The sequence below is a fragment of the Miscanthus floridulus genome, chromosome 4 (assembly GCF_019320115.1).
Source record: "Miscanthus floridulus cultivar M001 chromosome 4, ASM1932011v1, whole genome shotgun sequence".
Lineage (NCBI taxonomy): Eukaryota > Viridiplantae > Streptophyta > Magnoliopsida > Poales > Poaceae > Miscanthus > Miscanthus floridulus.
The window spans coordinates 105,864,222-105,867,847 of record NC_089583.1 but is presented as its reverse complement, the minus strand read 5'-3'; the positions used below and the strand labels follow the sequence as shown (position 1 = coordinate 105,867,847).

Below are 3,626 nucleotides of genomic sequence, written 5' to 3'. Positions count from 1 at the left end.
TCAATTTTTTTTATCCTTGTCTAATTATAGAAATAATTGTTAATTGTCTTTATGCCAACATCGATAAAATTTTGTTGATGTAGCCTTTGTGTGGACACAGATAAATTTTTGTCGAGCTTGTTGTTTATTGTCTAACGAATTTTTTATTCTCGGATCCGAAATTGCGGATTATGCCTATAGACATTGCAATGAACAAAAGCTACAATTTTAACATAAAAGATATGCAATAACCATTGCATGAAAAGATTCTAAGCAAGTCCCATATTTATTTAGAAAAAAATACCTATTAAAACAGAATGCAGACACAAGAACCGCTACATGAACTGATTGAAAACCTACTTTGTGCATGCAATACTCACATTCAACGCGCTCAGGTACCACAACTCCACAACTAAACTACTACCACTAGCGGCCCTATTCTGCACTTCTGCAGCACTACTTCAGAAGTATTTTTTAGCGTGTTTTTCTCTCACAACAAATCAACATAAGCTAAATTTCAGCGAAACGAACAGGGCCACGGTATTTTCACAAGATGATTCAGCCAGAAAAAAAAACTGAACAGTAAGGAAAACGTGATGATATTCTGGATGCCGTACATGTAATTTCAAGAGTAAAATCAAAAGACACAGTTAATCAGTATGGAACTATCTTTAAAAAAAAATCAGTATGGATCTAAATTGAAACAGATTAACCAGATAGACAAAGACAAGACAACGTACTAACGTAGCACGTGAATCTACAGAGAAAGTCAGAAACAGCGTGTACGTACGTGGTTCCAAGATTGAAAGAGAGCGATCGAGTTTCATGAGAGAGAGAGAGATGGAAGAGATGCATGAACTCACACGCTTTCGTCGATGGATGCAGCGGCGGAGCGTCTCTGGCCGGACGCCCGGAGGAAGGCGGCCGTTGGCTACTTGGCTCCCGTCCCACGGCGAACTGGAGGCGACGATTTCTCTCTGCAGGGAGAGGGAATACACGGTTGCCTTGCCTACTTGCCTAGTTGCCTTGCAGTTGCAGAATGCAGAGCGACACTCCAACCCACCGTGATAGGCCCAAACAGGTGGGCTCACGAAGGTTTGGTTTCTTAAGATGGGCCAATCAGTTGGGCTCGGTAAGGACGCCCGACAGATCCACGCTATTCAGGTCGCACGTACAAGGGCACGCAAGCACCGGCGAGGCGGCGACTCACTGTCCGGGAGCTCTCGTCGTCGCCGCCGCCGCCGAGCCTGCAGCGCGTGACTCAAGTTCAGCAAGTGGCGTCATCACTTGTCACTTCCATTGAAGAATCTAACGGGCGACATGAAGATGAACGAGATTTATAAACTTTTGGCAACGTTGCGCAGACGTGCAACGCACTTGGCAGCCACCACTCGATCATTCAAATACTTTAACGATCGCTGACCTCCACACCAAGTTCATCAACATCAACAATCACTCCAAACGACATCGTGAAACCAGGAACAAGGTAGTACGACCGAACCCTCCGTACTGTCTCTAATGGCCGCCAAGCGATCGCTTCTCCTCTGCCTGCTCCTCTTGCTGCCGTCTTTTGCCTTCCCCGGGCACGGCGAGCCAAGCCGTGGCATCCGCCTTGAGCTGACCCACGTCGACGCCCGCGGCGACCTCACGGGGCCCGATCGCGTCCGCCGCGCCGCTGACCGGAGCCACCGCCGCGTGAACGGCCTCCTCGCCGCGGTCTCGCCGCCGGCTGCGTCCACGTCCACGCTGCGGAGCGACGGTGGTCGTGGTGGCGCCGGCGCCGCCACGGCAGTGGCATCCGTGCACGCGAGCACGGCGACCTACCTCGTCGACCTCGCCATCGGCACGCCGCCGCTCGCGCTCTCGGCCGTCCTCGACACGGGCAGCGACCTCATCTGGACGCAGTGCGACGCGCCGTGCCGCCGGTGCTTCCCGCAGCCCGCGCCGCTGTACGCGCCGGCCAGGTCCGCGACCTACGCCAACGTGTCGTGCGGCTCCAGGTTCTGCGAGGCCCTCCCGAGCCTCAGGCCCTCCTCCCGCTGCTCGGCGTCCGCGTTGGCGCAGGTGCGGGGCTGCGCGTACTACTACTCCTACGGCGACGGCAGCTCCACCGATGGCGTCCTCGCCACTGAGGCGTTCACGTTCGGCGCGGGCACCACCGTCCACGGCCTCGCCTTCGGGTGCGGCACGGACAACCTCGGCGGCACGGACAATTCCTCCGGTCTGGTCGGCATGGGCCGGGGCCCGCTGTCGCTGGTGTCCCAGCTCGGCGTCACCAGGTTCTCGTACTGCTTCACGCCATTCAACGACACGGCAACGTCGAGCCCTCTGTTCCTCGGCTCGTCGGCGAGCCTCTCGCAGGCGGCCAAGTCCACGCCGTTCGTGCCGAACCCGACCGGCCCGTCGCGGAGCTCCTACTACTACCTCTCCCTGGAAGGGATCACCGTCGGGGACACCCTGCTGCCGATCGACCCCGCCGTGTTCCAGCTCACCGCGTCGGGCCGCGGTGGGCTCATCATCGACTCCGGCACGACGCTCACGGCGCTAGAGGAGCGCGCGTTCGTGGTGCTGGCGCGTGCCGTCGCCGCCCGCGTGGCGCTGCCGCTGGCCAGCGGCGCGCACCTGGGCCTCAGCGTCTGCTTCGCGGCGCCCCAGGGGCGGGGGCCCGAGGCCGTGGCCGTGCCGCGGCTGGTTCTCCACTTCGACGGCGCCGACATGGAGCTGCCGCGGAGCAGCGCCGTGGTGGAGGACAGCGTCGCCGGGGTCGCGTGCCTGGGGATGGTGAGCGCGCGGGGGATGTCGGTGCTCGGAAGCATGCAGCAGCAGAACATGCACGTCCTGTACGACGTCGGGAGGGGCGTCTTGTCCTTTGAGCCCGCCAACTGCAGCGAGCTCTAGGATTTGGGAACGGTGCGTTGAAATGTGGCCCATCTGTATGCTGATATTTGGAGCATTTTGTACCTGAATGACGTTGTGTAACGTTTGAGGGATTGTTTTGAGGTAAATTGCCTGTCTCTCGCAGATGCTGCCTTTTCAGCTGCTAAATCGTTAGCGCGTGGGTATATGATACCAAAGCTGAGAAGTCATCGATCCAAAGAATTTTACTTTCATTAAGCAATTCTAAGGAAGAATGTTATTGCAGCCAATGTTTGCTTTGATTTTCCTAGGTTGCCCAATTGGACCAGCTCAACGCGAGATATTGTCTACTTGTGCACCCAATAATAAACGTACAATTCAACGGGGTCGTAATCTACACATTCGGGAACATTTGAAAATAAAGGAATAGGAGAATTTTCCAGAATAGCTCTATGGACGCAAGCCAGGTGTCTTCTAGAGCCAAAGAAGACATCGAACTACATGGGAGGGGGTTTAGTAACAATTTCAGTTAGTCCCCACTGTTGCTGGTGTTCCCGTAGCTGAGAAAATGAGTTCGGTGGGCGCCCTTTGGGGCACTCAGGCATTTGGCCTTTCTGTACATAAACTCTTATTCCTATCTTAATTGAGAGGCAGAGCTCCTGCCATGTTTTTTTTTAAAAAAAAACGTCCAATGCTCCCAGATGAATTAGGCAATTTGTGGATACACCTACTTCTACAACACTTCACCCAAGCTACCACCCGTACATTCGGCCACCAACATAAGTGGGGTA

The 3,626-nt window shown here is 54.8% G+C and overlaps 1 protein-coding gene across 1 annotated transcript; it reads left to right on the top strand.

Moving 5' to 3' along the window:
- Nucleotides 1–854: 854 nt before the first annotated feature.
- LOC136549002 (aspartic proteinase nepenthesin-1-like) lies at nucleotides 855–2,877 on the top strand. Its single transcript, XM_066540326.1, has 2 exons — nucleotides 855–923; nucleotides 1,459–2,877. Exons 1-2 carry the CDS (start codon nucleotides 855–857, stop codon nucleotides 2,875–2,877), a joined length of 1,488 nt encoding a protein of 495 aa, XP_066396423.1.
- The last annotated feature ends 749 nt before the right edge of the window (nucleotides 2,878–3,626 follow it).